Source organism: Lepisosteus platostomus, chromosome 10, assembly GCF_059453375.1.
Source record: "Lepisosteus platostomus isolate fLepPlt1 chromosome 10, fLepPlt1.hap1, whole genome shotgun sequence".
Classification (NCBI taxonomy): domain Eukaryota; kingdom Metazoa; phylum Chordata; class Actinopteri; order Semionotiformes; family Lepisosteidae; genus Lepisosteus; species Lepisosteus platostomus.
In genome coordinates, this window is record NC_142620.1 from 16842022 (window position 1) to 16862502 (window position 20481).

At 37.3% G+C, this 20481-nt stretch overlaps 3 protein-coding genes across 5 annotated transcripts in view; 1 reads left to right on the top strand and 2 right to left on the bottom strand.

Annotated features, from left to right (window-relative positions):
- Window positions 1–4325, bottom strand: part of rmdn3 (regulator of microtubule dynamics 3) — a 63795-nt gene extending 59470 nt beyond the window's left edge. Inside the window, exons 1-3 of the mRNA XM_088648464.1 lie at window positions 3557–4325; window positions 1928–2105; window positions 868–1014 (exon numbers count right to left, since the gene is read on the bottom strand). Of these exons, the coding sequence (XP_088504590.1) occupies window positions 868–1014; window positions 1928–2105; window positions 3557–3761 (530 nt within the window). The 5' untranslated portion in view covers window positions 3762–4325. The remainder of the gene's footprint in view (window positions 1–867; window positions 1015–1927; window positions 2106–3556) is intronic.
- Window positions 4326–7663: 3338 nt separating this feature from the next.
- Window positions 7664–13446, top strand: gchfr (GTP cyclohydrolase I feedback regulator). Its single transcript, XM_088648473.1, has 3 exons — window positions 7664–7841; window positions 9073–9167; window positions 12045–13446. Exons 1-3 carry the CDS (start codon window positions 7806–7808, stop codon window positions 12172–12174), a joined length of 261 nt encoding a protein of 86 aa, XP_088504599.1. The 5' UTR covers window positions 7664–7805; the 3' UTR covers window positions 12175–13446.
- Window positions 13447–18580: 5134 nt separating this feature from the next.
- Window positions 18581–20481, bottom strand: part of dnajc17 (DnaJ (Hsp40) homolog, subfamily C, member 17) — an 83927-nt gene continuing 82026 nt past the window's right edge. For all 3 annotated transcript variants that reach the window (XM_088648470.1, XM_088648469.1, XM_088648467.1), the window contains one exon: window positions 18581–18826. In XM_088648470.1, coding sequence (XP_088504596.1) covers window positions 18701–18826 — 126 coding nt within the window. In that variant the 3' untranslated portion in view covers window positions 18581–18700. The remainder of the gene's footprint in view (window positions 18827–20481) is intronic.

The following is a 20481-nucleotide window of genomic DNA, read 5'->3' on the forward strand; positions in this document are numbered from 1 at the left end:
GAGCTGCACAGCCTCCCTGCCTGCCACCCCAGTGCTTCCTCTCCACCACCGCAGGGAAGCACACAGGTCAGTCCCAGCGGGAGCCCAGGTAAGAGTGAAAGTGCATTTGGACGCTAATAAGATGGAGCGCTGGAGCTGTAACAGGAATTCACACAGGGGCTACCGGAAGGTGGGGGCGGCTCAAGAAAGAGGTTCTGAAAGTGTGTTTTGGCAGGAGGGATTCTTAATTTGTTTTCTGCTTTCAGCTCAGTGCCCCTTCGGTTTCCTGTTTTCCTTCCTGGATCGGTACTCTTCAAATCTGCAGAGACAAATTCTTGAAAAAGAAGCTCCATGGGAACCCTTCTTTCAATCAACAGCGACTTGTCGCTTTGCCCGTTTTTTTCCCCCCCACTTTATCAAGCCCAACAACCTTTTCAAGTGTGCAAGAAGGAATGCAGGTCACGTGACTTATCCATGAAGTTTCTACTCACAGTACTTGCAATATGGTACTTGCAATTTATGTTTGCATGAGTGTGGAGGATCATTTGAAGATGGACATATCCTTCATATCTCTAACGATAAATAATTGTGATAGTCCATATGCTGCTTCCACCATAACTTGCTACCAACACCTTAACTCCGTTTTCTGCAAGATATCATCTTTCCTCAAACTTAAACTTTTAGAAAACAGCATTCTCAATCCTGAGGTGTGCACACATATATGTGTTTTTATCTTAATCTCATTTTCGGCGCAGTTTCAATTACTGTTCGAAATGGTTTCCAAAATGATGTTTTGACTGTTGAGGGATCCACACGGGTGACCACACGAGAACTCTGAGATGCATGCAATACAGGCGAGTTCAGAGACCTGTGACCTGTGAAACCTACCCTCCCTCACTTTCCCCATCGTATGCACTGGCTGGGCCTGCACTAGCTGAAAAGTAGATGGAGCTGGAGCTCATAGAGTCGGTGCGCTCCCTAGGCAGGAAGATTCTCCGTTTGCGTGCTGCCTTCTGACTCTCCTCCACACTGAATCTGCAAAACAAAGTGAAACAGAGACATAAGGCGGCTTCAAATTCTCTCACATACTGTGTTATTGATCTTCATGCATTAATCTATTGCTCTCAATACTGTGGATCACTCAATCATTTCAAAAAGGTTGCGTAATATCTGTCTTGATACAGTCTCACTTGTATGGTGTCGCAACTATTTCCAAAACCATATACAATGTGTAAAACCCAACAGATATACTTCACAACCACATCCAGTTACAAACTGAGTCCTGCAAGTTTCTATTTTGAGCCCTACTGCTTTCATATATTAATATGGTTCAGGCAATAGGCGATCTTTACTTTTCAACTGATTATGCCATTTAAGCTCACTTTAGACAACTCATAAGCAAATTTACAGACTCAAAATTGGGAAAACACCTCTCTAATTTATTGCAGTTCTCAGTTACATCTTTCAATTTAAAATGTAGTACATTCAACAAATTTAACTATCCAAGAAGAACAATATATTTTTTTAACTTATTTCAATTTGCCATATGTCATTCCTAATGAAGGGAATAATTTACAGAGTAAGCTGAGGGCATCCGCCTTTGTATTCTAGGGTTCTTTTAGTTGGATAGTTAAATCATTTCTGCCTGATACTAACTAATAAATCCATATCCTGTTATGTTATGCCTTTTACATTTTACTGATTGCTCTCTTCTTTCTTTCACTGCTATGTTTTCTGTACTAATGCTGTATAAGCCTAAAATTGATCATTTTAAAAGGAGAAATTGTCTAAATTGACCTTTCTGGTTAAACAAAGGATTAAGTAAAAAAAATACATTGTGCAGGAAAGAAGACCCATTGCTCATTCCTTCATTTTTGTGCTCCTGCTTCCTCAGAAGGCATTCATGCCAGTTACCATTCCATTCATACAAGCATTTTTGTCTCCTCACTTCACATCCTGGACAATCTGGTCAGCGATCCCCTGCAGACCGTTCCTCAGGTCAGCCACTTCAGCCCGCAGCTCAGCCACACAGTGGAGCACTGCGTCCAGCCGGCTCCACAGCTCCCCCTGCTGTTCAGGCAACACACCCCGGTCTGGCTCCAAAGACAGTGTTCCAAGTGAAGACCCTTTACATGGGCAGATTGATTAAGATAGAGTTCAATCCAAGTTTCTGATACAGCACAATTCAACTATTCAATCAAAGTAGGCTTGACGGCAATAACAGCTAAAACTATGATCAGCCTATGACAGTTTCATGGCTTAATTAATTAATAATTAATAGTTTAATTTCTTAAACTGATGTACTTGTTCCTTCGAAAACACAGAAGCATCAATACACCACTTAAAACAGAGAAGGCAAAAAGCAAGAGAATGACTGCAAACACATATTATGTTTACAAAAACATAATAGCATGAAATTTAGCTAAAGGTATAAGGCTAGTGTGGAGAAAGAGGGAAAGAATCTGTGGGAGTCAAGGATGACATTTCACAATACTGTAAAGCCTGCCAAAATAAAGGAAACACCACTACAACGTGTTATTAGGATAGTGTGCTATCATAGGCCACCAGAACAGCTTCAATGTGCCTTGGCATAGATTCTACAAGTGTCTAGAATTCTGTTGTAGGGATGTGACAACATTCTTCCATTAAAAAAATTCATCATCATCTGAGGTTTTGTTGATGGTGGTAGAAAACGCTGTCTCAGACACCACTCCAGAATCTCTTATGAGTGTCTAATTGGGTTGAGACCTCCTGACTAGGACGGCCATGAGAAATGGTTTAAATCGTTTCCATGCTCATCAAACCATTCAGTCACCCTGTGCAGGGGGGCACTGTCATCCTGGAAGATTCCACTCCCATCAGGATGACAATCATGATCACTCAGAATGGCTTTGCCCTGTAAGCAGTCAATGCACCATAAGAAACAAGCACTCGAGCCTATAGGCTTCACTTGGCAAGCATCACACAGGTACTTATCCGCTTGTTGAGAACAGGGCAAAGGGTGACTCATTTGACCATATGACTTTTTTCCACTGCTCAATAGACCACTACTAGTGTTCTTACACCACTTTACTTGCAAAAGTACATTTCTAGCTATAATACAAGATTTAAACACTGCAACCCAACCATGGTATCCCTCTCTGTGAGGTTGACAGACTGTACTTAATGAAACAGCCTTAGAATGACATTTGCAGGCAGCTGATTCAGAATTGTTGGTCTGTTTTGCTCATCTATCCTGAACCAATGCATGGATATCACAGTCGGGGAGTGTGCGCTTTCGTCCACAGTTGCCTCTAGGCGATGTCTTTCCATCAGACGGCCATGCCAACACCACTTTAGCCACTGTTCCTCGTGAAACATCAGCACGTTGCACAGTCTTTATCACTGAAGCTCCTGCCAAACATTCCCCAACAGTCACCCCTCTCTCAAAGCCACTGACCCTAAGCACGAAGTTAATTGCTTAATTAACTCAGGAACCATACCTGTCTAAACTGCTTTCAATATACAGTACACTCATTTGCTCAAGCGTTTCCTTTATGTTTGCAGCTAACTGAAATATATTCTGCGTGCGATTTACCTCTGATATCCAGGGCTTGTGTAGTGCTGTGAACTCCAGTCGGCCCATCCGTCCTGTGCAACACGTGTGTTGAGATGTTCTCCAGTCTTAGCTTTCGTACCTTCCTTTTTTTCCTCTCGTTGCATATAAAGTAAATAATCAATCCAGCTCCTGCGGTAGCTCCCAAGCTCAGTGCAACCAAGGTATTTGTTCCTAGTTTGCCCATTACAGAAAGAAGTCCTATATACTGTATATAATAGCAAAGTACACCAAATGGTTCTAATTCATGAGAGGTCCCAAATAAACGTTTGCTCTCCACTAGATGCAATACTAAAATATATCGGAAAACAAAAATATTCAGTTAAGAGTGTCGTTTAGGAATAACTAGAAATATATTATTTTTAAAAATAAAAGTTTTAAAATAAAAAAACATATGAATGAAGCCCCATGTAATTTATTTAGAAAGTGTCCGTGCTTTTATTTTCTAAACGCGCTTTAAAATATGGCAGTTTCAGTGTTTCTCCTTGAATTGCACGAATACACCACGCTTTCTCCACTCAAGCCGGTTGTCTGCGTTGTACTATACTACAGCCGCTGTCATCACGTTTACTTACACTAGAAAGCCTCTTGAAAACGTAGGACCAGAATCGCACGTTTTTCTTCGTTTCTGTCTAAGTAAAGATTATTATTTAATGTTTTATTAGCTGATATGATAATATCAGTTTCTATTTAGTATATGTGCTCACTATTTCTGTTTCGTTTTTTAGCATGGAAAAAAAACTATAGTGTTACACCAAAACTCTTCCGTCTTGCAACCAAAAGCTATACATTTTTATACCTCGCCCCCACCGTAAGGTTAAAGTGACAGTAACCATTACGGACACAGGGTGACGAACATACAGTAACAAAGGTCGCAAACGAGAGATTGCCATTCAGACCGCAGCTCTCATTTGGTTGCAAGAGTAAATTAAATCATTTCAAATTTACTAATAATCCAAATCATATTATAGCAAAACTGAATTATTTATAGTAGTAAATAGAACGTTTGAAAGGTAAAAAAAACAATAAAATGCCAATACTGTATGTTATACAGTACATTTTTCACGCCATGTGTTTAATTTCTTAAATTGATGTACTTGACCCGTCTGAGGAACATTATAAACCATTTTAATTGTTGTAATTTACTCTTTTAAGGAACAAGTAATAGGTTTATTACATGCTAAAAAGAGACGAGAGAAAACACAACGTTTTGGCTGTGAAGCCTTTGTGTAAGCTGCTCTCTCCTGGTGAGCATCACCCCAAAGCAATTTACAAAAAATCACAATGGTGTTACAATGGAATAGTACATACATACAATATCTGCTGAGAATTACTCTCCCACGCCTTTTCAGAAATTTTATTAATTTTTCACAATGTTTTTTTTAAATGTATAAACATTGAAAACTGCTTACTCATTTGAGTCTAGTCATTATTCTTTTTCCACTGAGCCTTCGAAAGATACATGGAGAAGATATTTCTGTTGTATATTGACAGTTATTTTAAAAATCAAAAGATTTTTTTATTGTTTATGAGCCTCAAATGACAAAGAGCTCTGAGGATATTAAAGACAGTATCTTAGTGTTGCCGTTTTCAGGGAAAAGGACATGAAGGTGATATTAATCGAAAGGCTTTTATTTTCACCTTCATATTTTCATTGTCAGAGCTTGCGCACTGCCTGTCTACTCCACTTGGCATTTTTATGAGTTTCCCTTTTCAGATCAGATCTTTTCATTTTACTGTGTGCATAATCCACATAAGTCTTCTTTGACTTAACCATTCTATTTTTAACTAAATTAAAGTATTTCAAAATTAGAACTTGTGTAAAACAAATGTGGATGGATACCCAACTGAAATATTTACTACATACCATTTATTGAAATTTTTTAGATTATGTATTGGTGATTCATAATTATTGTAACATCATCCCTTTTCAGATTGCAGCACATTTTTAACAAATAAAAGCAAATGTTCTCCAAATGGCGAGTAATATATTTTGATTTAAATCAGAGCATGTTATTTTTCTCTTGCCCTAAAAATGAAACAACCTCACCAAAGCAAAGCACTTCTTCCAACTTAAAACAAATACACATTGATTGATTGACTGACTGATTGATTGAGAAGAATCAGCTCTCCTATGATTAAAAGTACAGACAGAACTCATACATATAAGATCTCTTGATATCTTTTGAGGCTTTACTGTAATTTTGCTTGAATTTTTTTATCATGGGAACGTACTCATGTAAAAGAAGACATCAAGAAATATAATTACAAGTACACAATAAAGGGCATAGAAAGATAGATTATATGTGGGGAATACCCTTAAAGCACTCTCAAAACCTGAAGGATTATAGAAAAACTAAGACCACTTCTTGGAACTGAACTCTAGTCTTTCAAAACATCAATTTTTGTTGGGAATTAAAACAGACAAGTCTGCCTTTGGACAAAAATGAAGTATTACCAGAGGATTTCAGTAAAGGGACACCATAGAATCATGTTTCTCAATTAAACTGAAAAGTATTATGGGACACCAGGATTTGAGGTTATACATATTGACAGCCTTAAGTAATTACATTTTTGAAGGATAGTTCAAGTTTTCGCAGTTGAAAGACACAAAATTAGAGCGCAGTAAGAAATTCTCAACATGTGCCCCTTTAGGAAAATTCACCATTGTTCTATGTCCGTGTTTGAGAATAAAACCACAGTGGATATTATGTGACTTTTCCAAACCACAGGATTAAAAGGGAAACCTGAGCCGAACACAGGAAAACCATAAGAGGTGGCAAATCATCCAACTGCCGTGCACTCAGGGAAGACCGGGTCTGATTGCAACATTTTCAGAAAATTTTTGAGATAACTCTTTCATCTGTTTTCCTGTCTGAAAAATAAACAAGCTTGTCTGAGTAGATAAATCTCTGATGGACCCCCCTGCTATATTGATATGTACATATGTGCTGTGGAATTTTATTGCCACTTGTTTTTCTCTGTTTCAATGGTACATAAATGCTTGTGTTTGATCAATCTACAGTATATACAGTACAGCATATATATATTACAGAGCACTGCAAAATTATTCAAACCATTCCTATGGTATCCCATTTGGTGAAATTACAAAATGAGTCATACACGTTCTTTTCAATGTAATACTGTCTTACATCCATGAGTCTTTTTGGGTAAGTCTCTATCAACTTTTCAAAACGGCTTAGTACAATTTTTGTCCATTTGTCTTGACAGGTTTGCTCGGGCTCTCAAGTTTTTTGGGGACCACTTAATGGACAGTATTATTCAAGTCTCTTAACAGATTCTCACTACAATTCGAACCAGGACTCAAGAACATTCACTTTCATAATAATAAGCCACTGCAAAGTAGCTTTGAGCTTGTACTTTGGATCATTCTGCTGAAAGGTCCATTTTTGTCCTAGTTTTAGGACTGAAGCAGATTTTCCTCTAACATATACTGTACCTGTACTTTGCCCATCCATACTTTTCCTTCAATCCTAATAAGCTTTGAAGTCACTACTGAGGTTAACCTTCCCCATAGGCATGGTGGTGAAGCTCTGCTGGCTTTTGCCGATTTAATACACCAAAAAGTACCAATTGTGTCTTGTCTGACCACAAATCCTTTGTTTGCAGTATCACGTACCTACTGATGCAAACTACAGTGGGATCTGAGAATTTATCTTTTTTTTTTCATTTTGACTTTTGCTCAATATGAGGAGCAGGTTATGTACAGTACGTAACAGACATTAATTTCTACTTCTAAGTGTCACGACTGCAAGCTCAAAGGCAACAAAATGTGAAGACGATGCAGGGGCTGAAGACTTTTGCAAAACACTATATTAGCCGTATAATAAATAGAAAGTATAATATATGGTGGTTTTATTATTAATATGTATTCATGCAATAGTATTTATTGGAATTTCAGTGTGCTGGACTTAATGGAGAGTACAACTCTCCATTACACATCTAAGGACTTAGTCTGCTTGGAAGAAAAAAAATGCTTTGCTTTCTTCATACAAATTTATTGCCGTTGGCACAGAAGTGTTTTTGTCGGCATATGATTGGTCCGTTGCAATGGGTGTTTCCGCATTCTGCTCTGAGCTGTCAGTGTAGGAAAGCTGTTGTGGAAGAGAGCTGCTTGCTTCATTAACCAGTTAGAGCTGCACTCGCCAAATAATCCTCAGGGGACGATTTGGAGACAACTGCGAAAGAGGGTAGAACGCCAAGTCCGAGGATGCCTTACGTGCTCATCAGCACACAGATTCGACTGGTTTGTAACATGCATCGGTTGCTCTGAGAACTAGCTTGAGTTTAGCGTCGCACCGTGATTACCATTTCATGCTGGATAAGCCTTTGCTAACGAGACTTAAAAACGATCATGTCTTCTTCCCCGCCCCCAATGTTTGTTAGGTGCTAAGAAATGCTGGTAACTTTATCAAAACATACAACAATCCTTAAAATCCAGTGGTACCGAAAGAATCTTTAAAATGAATTCTGTGTCCTATAGACTCACCTTTGTGATATTCCGGTGTGGATGAAAAAAATATAGTGTGGAAAGCGGAATGCACTGAGCAAATATTGCGTAAAGTGTTATAGTTTGTACTGCAAATTGTTAGACGTTTTGTAATAGAAAGGGTTTATCCAGTGTATTCTGTGTTGGATCTAAATTGAATGTGTTGTCTGTAAATCTCGTTGGGGGGGGGGGGCGTTTTGTAAATGTAAAACAGACATTTTAAGGTTTACAAAAAAGCCCAACCTAAAAACTAGAAGCAGACGTGTTTGGTTTGCGATTCCAAAACTCTAATTTACCATTGAGTTCATTCTTCCGCTTCTTGCCCGCGAATTCTCTGGAATTCACAAATAGGCGAAGTGTGTAAATGTTGATACATTATCTTGTGAATCGTTGATGGTTGCAGTTAGTTTTATAAGCGTAAAATGTTATATACTGTACAACCGTTTTCAAACGTATTTATGTTTAGACTTCTTAAACTATTACCATTAGACATGATATACTGTATCTACAGTATAAACTACAGTATAAAATGAGCTGTATGCATCAAAATATATTTATTTTGTTGTGCGAAAATAACTAACTTGAAAAAATATTTTGAATCTTGTAAGATACAAAAACAGATGCTGTTACTTCTACTATTGATTTACACTTTACAAAGGAGATGAATTATCTCGAGCTAGAACTCCAGGAAAAGCGTGTTTGGTCGTGAATCTGTTTATCGCGTGAAATATACAGTAGCTGAGGGATGTTACGGGAACAAATACGTCTTCAATTAAGAAGTTTTAGGTCAAGTGTAGAACATATGATATATCTCATATTGTTGTTGATGTTGTTGTTGTTGTTGTTGTTGTTGTTGTTTTCTGTTAGCCAGCAATAAAACTGCTGTCTCTCTCATATGGGTGTATAATAGTTGCATAACAAAGCAGTAGATGTAGTATTGATTTTAAAATGATATGTGTCTTTCCTGACTGTTTCTCTTGTGTTTCAGGAAACTGGTCCTACTATGGTTGGGGATGAATACTCAGACCCAACCCTTATGAATTACTTAGGAGCCAGGAAAACAACAATGTTGGGCAACAACTTGTGAGTGATATTATTTTGCTTTAAAAATGCTAAGATTACATGATTGGAGTGGTAAATACTCAATCCATTATTCAAAACTCTGCTTATACAAATGAAATACTGCTTATGACATAGGTCTAAATCATTATAAGGATTTTGTACAAGCAATTTGACTGCAGGGCTTTAAAGACCAGAGGTATGGTAGAAATTGCCAGCTTAATTGGACTGTCAGTTCAGGAACATAACTATATGAGAGGAAAAAAACAGACAAATTAGTAAGAATATTAGATTATGGGTAGATTATGTAAAAACATTATAAAGCATTATATAGTATGAAATAAAAACATTTATATTTTGGCCTCTTTTTTGAAGATGTTTTGAAGTGAACTGAGGGAGAGTGTCTTCTGGTATTAAACATCAGTTATGTCTGTAAAACATCAACACACCTTTCATAGAAATCCTACATAGGGTAGAGCTGATTAATTGTCCGTACTCAGCTAGATGAACAGAGAAATATACTGACCACATTCTCTTGATAAGTGCAAAATTTAATGTTAAGAAGTGGCCTCTCAAGCAGCTTATCCTATGTGTGAGAGAGGCATCAGGCTGGACATAATTATGTATTCCCTGATTAATGATGCATTTTAATTTAAATGAACCTTAAAGGAGAAGTCTGATCATTAGTTTAATTCATTTAATGTAATTTCTGGCTCAAAGTAACTATTGTTTATATTAGCAGTGTGCTGAATACAAATGTTCTGAATCTACCTTAGTATTTATTTTAACTAGTGCACTTAAATTCAAAGGTGAATACACTTTTTTACATATCATTCATGATGGGTGTATGTGTGCATATTACCTTTTTAAAAGTTAGTTAACCGTTTTTACCGCCATGTTTCATCATTGTCCAATTATATATCTCAGCGATCAGTTATTATTCAAAACTTTGAAACTCAAACATAAACTGATTGCTTAACCCATCAATATGAGTGGGGTGTGGTGGGGAGAGCACATCTAATGATAAAATTGTGTAATGCCAGTAAACATTTTCTGTTATGTCTTGTTGCATAACAAAATTACACTCATCAGCCACTGATATAAAATATTAAATCATTTTAGTGCTTTAACCATTTGAAGGTAATTATTATTGTAGTCAGTCTGTTTGTTTGTTTCAAAGACTTCTATAAAATCAGATTGAGGGGAAATATCGACTGTCTGGTAAGTACTGTAGATGAAAAAAACAAGAAGCTTTGAAATAAAACCAGAGACACATCAGCACCTAATTGCATTATGTAATAGTGTAACCAGCCAGCCAGAGCTGGTAAGTAAAAGGATTTGTGGGAACATCTACATCTAGCATTCCTTGCATTGGTAGTCCTGTTATCATGATGTGAAGTTTTTATCTTATTAGAAAAATATATAATAAAATGATTCTTGTTAACTGAAGTACTAGGAAAATAATTGGGAGACATTTTTTAAGCTTATATTCTAAAATTGTTTTTTTTTATGAGATGTACAGTAAGTCAAAACATTCTGAGAACTAATCATTAGTTTGCATTTCATAGTTTTGTGTGAGTAGGTAGTATTTAATCCCTTTGTGTTTTTCTGAAAGGCCTCTTTCTTTAACAGTGTGGGCTTTGCATCATATTCCTTTGGCATTTAGTGTTATCTTTCAAAAACACCTTTCAGAAATACTGTGGAAAAGACACTACAATCTCCAGTTTTAATCTTGGGCTAAACTACAGAGGAGTTAATATCCTGTCTGTCACAGTGTGATTGGTTTTGTCAGACTGTATGTTCTATCAGTGTCTTATCAGAAAGAACATTATACAGTTCACTTCTGTTTTCCATTGTGGTCTGTTTGTTGTCACTCTTAACAGAGTAAAAAAAAATATATATATATATCACTCTGAGGGACAATCGAATGATCTTTGAGCAGACAAAGGGAAAAAAAAACCTTACTCACAAAAATAAAAGCATTACCAGATTTCGAATCCAGCTTGCATTTTGGAAGCAAACCAGTAAAGTTGATAGGTCCCAGACTTAGGAGGTGATGTAATGTTAGATGCACTTAAAGTGGTCTTCACAAATTAATACAGGTGTCCTCCACTGAGGATTTTGTATTCAGTATATGCCCATTATATAAAGGAGCTCAGATCTCTGGTACTCTGGTAGAAAATGGACAATTTATCTGAATTTATCAATTTATTTGAAACCCCAAAAAATTATCCTCAGCATATTGTAAGGCAAGGGACAGGTGCATTGGTTTGGCAATGTCGGTTGCAGCATGATGTAGAGGTGAACTTCCTGCACACAAAGGGACCTTCAGGATCATTTCCAGTCCCTAGCCATTCTGATCAAATCAGTGTAGATTTAGGAATATGTGCTGACTTGCTGGAGCCAACCACAGCAACTAGCGGAACACACATTGAGTCCTGAGGAGATAAGCGACATATAAGTAAAGTAGTTCAAGTTGGTAGCTGTGCCAGCATGCGTAGGCTGCAAAGGAACAAGTAAAGGTTTATTCCATGCTGAAAAGAGAAGAAAAGAAACACTGTGGAGCCTTCTTCAGTTTTGTCCCCTGGTAATAAGCAATGTAATTTAGTCTTCCTTCTAGAATGCATGAGGTTATGTTTATTTTCTTCTCTTCACAGCAAGGAATAAATCTTTACTTGTTACTTTGCAAAATATAAAACTGCCCTGGAACAGTAGCTACAAAGCAGAAGAGCACATTAAAAAATGAGCCTTATAGACACATGCCTTCACTTGACCTGACTGATTTCAAATGGAATGGCCCTACTGACATACAGTAGCAGCACAACATGGTACCAAGATGGTAAATATAGCTGAATGCCATTGTGCGTTGTTGCCGATTGAAATCTTTACTTTCTGCTGCAGTTCTGAATACCATGTAGACGATCCACCACGAATGGTTCTGGACAAACTGGAGAAGATCGGCTATCGTGTGGTGAGCATGACTGGAGTAGGCCAGACACTGGTGTGGTGCCTACACAAGGAGACACTGTGAGCTGTGCAGATGTTGGTGAATAATGGGTGCCCTGCCTTACCAATGGATTACCACAGACTAACTGCTGGATATTCTTGTGCTGTACATGTGATCTTACATTGTGCTGAAGCTCTGGTGATTTGTATTACACAATACATTAAAAAAAAATTACTTTTTTGATACTTGCATCCAAATGATTTTTACCTCATGCATCCTAGAAGGGGGGCTAAATTATATTGTTCTTATTACCAGGGGAAACTGTTGCTGGGTGGAATTTATAATTAGTTTAAAGGTACAAGTAGTATTTTTAATTTGTTTTGGACACATTGTGTTCACTTTAGTGAGCAGTTAATTCTTGGCACTGGATTCTCAGTGGAGAGGACTTGAAGATTCCCTCTGGAAGCCTATTAATCCTTCCTATAATGTGTATGACTAGTTCTAGAAAAAAAAACACAGGTGCATTTTTGTCTTCTTGGCTTCAGAAGGATGGGGTGGTTCACAGGCTTCAAAATTACACATTTTTTTCAAAACACATTTTGAAGGAGATCTGTGTAATAAAAGAGCCAGTTCAAATGTTAGTTTCTGTTATCATCAGTGGGAACAGCCACAGTTCCTGTGACACAGTGACACAGTGACATAGCCAAAGCTTGAATTACCTGTCACAAGGAATTTGAACACATTGTAAAGTTCATGACAAATTCTATGGGCCTTAGTGGCTAATTTTTGTGGCTAAGTGGAAATTTTTCACACCTATTGGATATTTCTGCAGATAGCCACTAAGGTTCTTGGTGTGAGGTCATCTCATGCCACACATCTCAGCCCCACAGTTAGAAACAAGTACGTACTGTATATATATGATGCAGATGTTTCACAGAATAACCACATTCCACTGCAGAAACATAGTTTATGTCCATTACTGTTTAAGAAATGTCGTCTGGATAATGACCCTTTCCCCAGCTTGCAAAGTCTTTTCATCATAAATGAAGACTATCAAACCTATAACTAAATTTCTGTTTAGTATACACATTAAGTAGAGCACAAAATGAAATGTATTCTCTAATAATCAACAGAGCGTAGTGTGAAAGTCATTCAAATATGTCTGTTTTGTACTGTTGTCTTTAACAATGATGTAATTTAAATCACATGTGTTATTCCCAGTTGTGTGCCTGTCACCATCATCTAGAAATGAAGGTTGAGTTCAATACATTCTCAATGTGATAAAGTGTGAGATGGAGACTGTATAAAATTAACATTAAATGTAAAAATGTAATAAATTAGTTTTGTCCTTTATAAGCTGTTTCTTGTTTTATACATATTATTGCTTCATCATCTTAGTACATTTAATGACAGCATTATTTTGACCATATCACAAAATAGTCTTTCTGAACACAGAAGCAAATAGTCAATATAAGCCTTATTTGTTAAATTCCAATTACAGTACATTTTAACCTGTAAAACTGCTTCAGATAGAAGGTATTTAATGTTTAGATGAAAAGCTGATAAAAGACTGCATAAATGAAAGTTTGAAAAAGCACTTTGCAGAAAATATCAGTTTTACAGAGATTTGAAGAAATTAATATGTGTCCAGGAATTGAAAAAAAAACAAAGGGTACAGATAGTCAGAGGCTATTTTGCTCATTTTACTTCTTGATCAGAGGTCTCAACCAGGGGCATCTGAAAGAGCGCTAGTCTCTTTGAAAAGAATACAAAACATTGGCAAAATGCAATTTAACATTTTTGTCTTGCTGACAACACAGCCTTCTATCATTTTAAAATGCAATAATGCACAAGGCAATAATGCACTGAAGAACTTCAAATAATTGAACATCAAAATTGGTCAATAGGAATACCCATACATTCACAAGGACATGGTGCAGTTGATGACCTCACACTTGCTTTGCACTGGATTTCTGAAGTGGGACACTATAGCCAATAATACTACTGTACAGAACAAGAATTGATAGGCAGATGTCTTTTGGAAAACTTTGATGTACATCCTAGGCCAAAAAAATGTTTGCAAACCTCAAACATTCAGTAACTGTAATTATGAGAATTACAATTTCTTACCAGGATATGATTTTTGAATTGAAACCAGTCTTTTCTTAAACTAAAGGGTTTATTTATTTACCATGTCAAATTTGTTTGGTGATGCAATGGCGCATGCAGTAGAAATTAATAAGTGTACCCAAAGTTTGCTTAGGACAAGTAAGGGGGTAATTAGAATAATGTAATTAAATAATTGGATAACAGTTCAACAAGGACAGTTTTTCAGCATTCCTGTCCTAGAAAATGCTCTGAAACATTCTGTGTTTAGTAGTTTAATACTTCAGCAATTAAATGAGACTTCAGAGGACCTAGACAAATTGTTGATACTCATCCATCTGGTGAGGGTTGCAAAATCATTCCTAAACATTTGAGGCTCTGTTTTAAACATTTACCATTTACACAGTATTTAAATAGAAAATATTCAAGACCATGGTGACTTTTCTAAGACAGGTCATCCTGCCAAGATGTCCCCAAGAGCAACCTGGAAAATCATGTGGCAAAGAACCACAGGGTAATGTCTGAGGATGTGCAGGCCTCTCTCACTGTAGCTGAAGCCAGTGTTCAAGCCTCAGCCTTCAGGAAAAGACTGAGCTGAAATGGTTTCATTGGAGGACAGCCAGGAAGAAACCATTGCTCTCTAAAAAAAAACATTGCTGCCCATGTCAGGTTTGCCAAGGACCACCTGGATGACGAGTCAAAGGTCGAACTTTTTCACCACGTGACAAACTTTTTGTGTGGCAAAAACCAAAAACTGCTTTAAAACGGAAGAATCTCATCCCAACCGCCAAGCATGGTAGCAGGGCTATTTGGGGGCAGATTTGCTGCCTCAGGACCCAGAAGGCCTGCCATGACCCACAGAACAATAAATTTGATGTTCTATCAGTATGTTCAGGAGTGAGGCCATCCATTTTTCAACTGAAGCTGAGCTGAAAGTGAGTCATACATAAAGACAATGATCCTAAACATACTGTACAAGCAGATCCACAACAGAAAGGCTGAAGAAGAAATTTACATTTTTGATTGGCCAAGTTAAAATCCAGACATAAACCCTATTGAAATGTTATGGTAGTATGTAAAATAAACAGTTCATGCATGAAAACTCAAAAATATTACCAGCTGGAAGGACGAATGGGCCAAAATTCGTAGGTCAATGTGGAAAACTGATAAACTGTTAACAGAAAACATTTAGTTGAAGTCATTGTTGCTCAAAAAGATGCCACCAGTTTCTCAGTTCACACTTATTTACATAGGGATACTATTGGATAATTTTGTTCATTAATCCAAACATTTTGTGTTTATATATATTATCAGGTTATTTTCATATTTTATTAAGACATTTATGTCTATTAATGTTTTAGGTCTACAATATAGAATACTGACCAACCTGGGGGTTCACAAACATTTTCTCAGCACTGTGTGGAGAATCCATAGTTCCTGTAAGATCACAAAACCAAAATGAAATCCCAGGTCAAACAGCGAACCTGTCGTGACATTTGCTCTTGGCTCAAGTTAAACTAAAGGAAAACTAAACTAGGGAACTAAAGGACTTCCTAGAGGACAGCAAGTTTATTGAGGAGTCCTAGTTAAGGAGCTAAAGGGATCTTTTCTTGCTGCTGGAGGATTCAGTTTATAATTTATGATGCAAATGAATCAGAGAAATGAATGTCCCTTTGGACAGAAAGTGAAACCTCTGGAGTGGCGAAGCAGTTGTAGCCAACCTCTGTGGGTGGTTACATTAGAAGAAAATTTGTAAGTGACTTTCTGCCAGTTTTCGTCTGAAAGAAGAGCCAAAATCAATTGGCCTTGCTTGGTGGTTTGCTTCATTAAATACCGTGACTTGGCTGAAAAGTGGCAGTAATTTCCATCAACAGTAAAATTTTTGTCAAAGGAAATGAAACTTTAGGTTTCATTCTCCACTGAACTGGCAGGTTCAAAGTGGAGGATGCACAGAATATGGAATGGAAGATTAAAACGATTTTTCCTCTGGCTTAATTTTCTGAAATGGCAAATGCTGGCAGAGAAATGTGTTTCTTCGAGAATACATGTGATTCCATTTCTTCTTTTACTGTAATTTGAATTGGGTTATGTTTTTGGTTATGAAGAATATAAAAAACCCAATCATCACAACACAAATAGAACCACCTAGAAAAAAATTGTTAACATACTGGAGAACACCGATTTACATCACAGATGTGAGCTGTTTTAACAGATTGCTGGATTTTGAAATGCGAAAGATTGAATATTGATGGAAATGTTTAAGATAGTTCCAGCAATATAAACTTAAGTAAAAGTGGTGGCATATTATTGGTATAAGTTGGTTGCAACTAACATGTTGTTGAAAGGATAATTGAATGATGAATTTGGTCATATATGGACTTGCTACATGATGTAAATCATAGTATTGTGATGATTTTAATAAAAAAGCCTCAATACCACTGGATTCAAAATCACTTTTTGGGTTCAAAGCTAAAGTTATGCACAGCACCAATCAATTCTGAGAACGTCTTTCAAAATTTCTTAATTACTAAAGTAAATGTGGGTGGACCATCAGTACTGTACTGTATGTGGTGAACGGTTGAATACAAAATTGTCTATGTAGCATGTCAGGCTACACAACAAGTCAAGTGTGAAGGATTACAAATGCTTGGCTAAAATATAAGCAGGGAATAAAGCAGTCATAGCGAATCCAGGGGGTTCTAGCAGTGGTGTAAATCTTCAATCCTCTAACACAACGGGGATTTTGTGGAGCGTCTCCCCATTCATTATTCACAGGATTTGCTTAATTATTTTTTGATAACTTTTTGTATCAACAAGTATTTTTTTTGCCATGTTAATCCCATTTTTGAATTCAAAATCCTAAAGATGCCCACCTTGCAGAGCTCAATCCACACAAGTACTGACGTGCCTTTTCAGCAAAGTAAGCATGGCTCCCGAAGAGCAGTCTCATAGCAACAGCTCCCAGGCACTCATCAAATGCCAAGGACTGCCACTGCCACCTGGGGCTGCTTGGTCATAGTTACCCCACGAGAGAACCCAGCTCCAAACTGGACAGGTTTGGTCTACAGGGCTCAACATGGGATCCAGTAAGCAATTTGACTCGTTGAGCTCAATTACACATTTTAACATCTTTTTTTCAAACTTTTTTCCACATATTATTGAACAGATGCATTTCAGCACTAGCCTTTTAAAATCAGTAAAACATTTTAATTGAATATAATTTCCATCAGACTGAATGTTTACAGTCATAGGGGTTAATTCCATGCACAGATATATACAAAAAGGAATTCTAAAATTTCTGTTGCATATCTATCTCCCAAAGAGAAGCATGGCAAATGATTTAAGCAGTGCAGAAACACAAAGGACATTATAAAGATACACAAAATAAATCAAAAAGAACTATTCAATGAGGGAGAAATTTGCTCTTGGCTGAAATTATAAAACTGAAAAAATAAATAAGGAACTGATTTGCAATATTAGTCTGGAGGATTAAGAAATCCAAATTGGAGGAAATCCCAAAAAGCAGTTTTTACTCTTTTCATAACAGCAAGAACTTTTCTGACAGGCAGTAATGAAATGATAACAGTCCTGGGACTCAGTGTACAAAATAATAATCAGTTCCATCAAAGGGATTTTGCAATAAGTGAGGAAGTAATTGCACTGATATATAATCTAACGAAGAACCTGACTGGGCCCCTTTTTATTTCACTCTTATATATGACATACTGTAACTTTCTACAGTGCTTCAAGTCACCATGTCTGTAAACCATCACTCAGTAGCCTTTCCCAAAGGGAGCTGGGGAATGAAACATTTAACACCACCGTTTTATACTTACAATGCTTCTAGCTCATAAGTCATGGAAAGCTCCCAAAATGGCTTAATCAGTAAAGGTAGCTTTGCACAGTGTGCAAGCTGAGCCCCAAAGTCTAGACATTATAAGGTTCAAGCTTCGGCAATGTAATGAACACACAGGAACAGTGATTCCCCAAGATGTAGAGCACTGTCAGGTTATGCTGGGTTTTGAGTTTGGCATGTTTGACTTTGTATGCATTAGAAACCCCTACCAGGAACCTGCCAGGTGCTTGTAAGCTTGCAATGTTGTCACCTAGAAGACTACTGCTCCTCAAATTGGTGATAACTCTCCTCAAATGGCTCTCTAGCGTTGACTGTGTGTGAAATCATGAGCAGTTCAACAGTGGGCATGTCAGAACAGTGCTCCCAGATATCATTCTTCTCATGCCGGTGCAGAGAAGTAGGAGCAAGCACTGATAAATGATGGGCAATTCCAAATTCTAAAGACATACTGTATAAACAGCCATAATCTATGCTGCGTTAAGGTAACATACTGGTTCATAGAGTGCGCAAAAAACAGGTTCCTACGACTTGTTTTTACACATTTATTTATCAGTATGCCAACAAAGTATGAAATCACTTGATCCATACAGTTCTGTGCTTTTAAAAAAAGAAGAGCTTTATTAAACTAGACACAGAGAGTCCTGCGGGCTAGGGGCGTGCAGCTTCCTCTTCGTCCTCCCTCTGCATCTGCTCAATAAGCCGCTGTCTCTCCGCCGCCTGGCGCATCCGCATCAGCACCACGCTCTCGTAGTCCCGCTCGGTGAGAAGAGAACCCTGCAGGGGCCGGAGGAGAGAGAGACGCAATCGTTGACGGCTCTCAGACACAAGTACTTTGAAAAGACCCAAAACGTTCAGCATTCAGAGACCAGAGAGAAACAGGCTTCTGCTAGACAGCCTACAGTTTCTCAACAAGATCTCAACAAGAGTCCAGAAAAGCTGTGGTTTGTGGCTACAGGTCCTTGGATTTACAATTTAAACCACTATGGTACCAAGAGAACCACTACAGAATATTTTTACTTAATGATAAAAGTTATGAATCAATGTAAACTATGTAAAAGAATAACATTTAACCAATTAGTAAGCTATTATGTGTAAATAAAGACAAAATACTTCCATAAACCACATAAAAATGAGTATCTAGCACAAATGATTCACCCTATTCAGACTCAATTGGTTAGACTACTCTAAGGCATAAAGAACAATTCAGCAGAAAAATAATCCTGGCAAAGACAGAATAAGTTGTAGACTGAAGACAAATACATTTATGTATAATGCAGCAACAATGGATACTTGTGTACAAATTGTGTTAAATAAATAAGCCACAATGGCTAATAAATATGCACTGAGTGAGGACAGCAGGTGGCTGACAAGGTGCCAAACTCTGGCCTGAACTACATTTTCCCACAAAGCTGAGGGTAATGTCCTACTGTCCTCAGTCACCTGGCCAGATGTTGAAGAGTGATTGGTCAGGTGATGATTTAAAACCAAGAAGCTGAGGCATCCTGACAGAGTTAGGACAATTGTTTGTTTCTGTTTTGTAAGCAGATAAAGAATGCTTAACCTGAGAGTGCTTGGAGAGGTATGGGCTAGAGACGTGGTGACAGTCACTCTCCAAACAAGTCTTGAGTTTAGCATAGACTTTATTTTGGAGTTTAAAAAAAATGGATGATAGACTCATAAGTAAAACTGGTGGGTTCAAATTTTGTGTGAATAAAGGACACTGCTACGTACTTCACTCCAACTTGATAAACGAGTACACACGTGGGTCTCTTTGTGTAAAAGAGACAGCCATATAAATAATGCAGTGTATACTAACTCGCAGCTGTTCTACACAGTATGTTCAGAGAATGGGAAGCTTGAGGAAGAAAACCTTTACTGTGCCTGTCAACAGACACTGATGTGCCAATGACAACACTTTGGTAACCATAACTGTCACCAGTTGTCACTCTTCTGTCCAAGGTATGAGGCTGCCATGACGCCAATGTAACTCCAAAGTGTTCTGTATCTAATGATGAGTGATATGTCTGTAACAGTATTATATTTAAGTTTAATAATTTGTTGTGGCCAAAATGCTTCTATCTTTCAGAAGTGCTAGAGATAAAGAAGTGTATTACTAACTGAATGAAGCAAAATCCATATCTGATTTATTTTTAACAAGAATATTGTACAAGGATATTGCTCCCATGCCACACAGCTTAACTTTTACTCCTAGTAATTAAACTTTCCTCTCCCATACAGCTTTAACATACAACTAAAGGGAATCTCAAAAACTGCATCTGAAATATATCAAAACTAAAATACTCCAAGAAATATGAATTGTATAACTTTATATTTCATGTGAAGAGAGAGCCACAATATGAGCTATTTCTGTTTTATTCTTTATTCTATTACTTTTCTCAACAGAAACAAAATAACCAGTAAAGGTTCTG